This window comes from Etheostoma spectabile, chromosome 23 (assembly GCF_008692095.1).
Source record: "Etheostoma spectabile isolate EspeVRDwgs_2016 chromosome 23, UIUC_Espe_1.0, whole genome shotgun sequence".
NCBI lineage: Eukaryota > Metazoa > Chordata > Actinopteri > Perciformes > Percidae > Etheostoma > Etheostoma spectabile.
In genome coordinates, this window is record NC_045755.1 from 17,600,360 (window position 1) to 17,601,994 (window position 1,635).

General features: G+C 42.2%; 1 protein-coding gene across 1 annotated transcript in view; it reads left to right on the plus strand.

The window, feature by feature from the left end:
* The first annotated feature begins 326 nt into the window (after positions 1 to 326).
* The window catches only part of ndufa12 (NADH:ubiquinone oxidoreductase subunit A12), a 2,328-nt gene continuing 1,019 nt past the window's right edge, over positions 327 to 1,635 (plus strand). The window contains exons 1-3 of the mRNA XM_032505675.1: positions 327 to 496; positions 1,109 to 1,194; positions 1,360 to 1,447. Coding sequence (XP_032361566.1) covers positions 408 to 496; positions 1,109 to 1,194; positions 1,360 to 1,447 — 263 coding nt within the window. The 5' untranslated portion in view covers positions 327 to 407. The remainder of the gene's footprint in view (positions 497 to 1,108; positions 1,195 to 1,359; positions 1,448 to 1,635) is intronic.

Sequence of the window (1,635 nt, forward strand, 5' to 3'; positions counted from 1 at the left end):
GTGTGTGTGTGTGTGTGTGTGTGTGTGTGTGTGTGTGTGTGTGTGTGTGTGTGTGTGTGTGTGTGTGTGTGTGTGTGTGTGTGTGTGTGTGTGTGTGTGTGTGTGTGTGTGCGCATAAAGTCAATTGGCTGTGAGATATAAAATGTATAAGAGATAATAAATATTTTATTGTCCTGCAGGGCAATTTTGTCAAGGTCTTCGAGCTAATATAATGTTGAACATTAAATTAGTTTTTAAATAGTAACCTATGCTTAGTTAAAATAGTATAAGTTATCGTATTAATATTATAAGTTTCCATACACACCTTTTTATCTGTATGTGGAACTAAATGTTGACAGGCTGGTTGGTGATACTCGGGCCTATTTTTAGTGCACAACAGTCCGTCTCGGTAATTCTTCCGTCGCAAGATGGCGGAGTATGCGAATATCGTCCGAAGGGCTTTGGGGCAAATAAGAGGTCATGGTGGAGTCCGAGGTTTTCTAACTCAACTTTTCAGGTCAGTTTATCTCACAGGTTGTATTGTCTATAATGACCCACTGCTGACGACTGTGAGAGCTTTATAAACATGTGTGACCCCGGGTGTTTCTGTTCAGAGCAGAGTTAGCATGTTGACAGCTAACTTAAAACCAGCCAGCTAAATATATATACACACACACACACACCAAAGGTCTGGACCTACAGCACACGTGAAATGATGACAAACATTTAACATAGCTGTGAAACGTTTGATACAGATACTTTACTTCAGCTGGTGTATTAAAATAATGTTGCGCCAAACTCCATTCAAAAATGTCACAATTTAAGTTTAGGTTCTGCAGCACTTGTTCTCTCGCTTTACTATCACAACTAAGATCACGACTGAGGAAAACTTAAGGAGCTAACGTTACTGATAAATTCGGCTCACAAGTTAGTCACTAACCATACCAAGTATTGTTTATTTGAGCAAGATCTCAGCTTCTGCAATTGGTTGATTGTGTCTGTTTTTTGCAAAGGCACATGTTGGAAAAGATTACTTTTTGTAACGCAGACCTGTGTGTGCGTCCTTGTTGAAGTGTGCTGTAACTCACTACAAAATTTGACAACCTGACTGTCATCATTTCATTGGCAGGGTGAATGATGTGAAGACAGGACCCCTGGTTGGCGTGGATAAATATGGAAACAAATACTATGAGGACAGCAAGCACTACTTCTTTGGTGAGTCGAGTTTCTCCCAATGGGAAGCGCATTACATTTGTATCAAACATATGGTGGTATTCAGGAGGATTTACCGGATTCGGGTGCTGTCTTAAACCTAATATGTTGCAAACAAATGCTGCGTATCATAGTGACACGTGTTGTCTGTGTCAAATGTTTTTCCAGGACGTCACCGCTGGGTGATCTACACCACAGAAATGAACGGAAAGAACACCATGTGGGAGGTGGACGGCAGCATGGTTCCAGCTGAATGGTACAACTTGCAGTTTGTTTACCATTACTGAAGGGGCAGCTCAGTGGTGGAGCGGTCGGCGGTTTGGTCCTCGTCCAGTCCCATGTCAAAGTGTCCTTGGGCGAGACACTGAACCTGAAGTTCAGTGAAGTTGCCCTCGATGCTGTGCCATCAGAGTATAAATGTGTGTGTGTGTGTGTGTGTGTGTG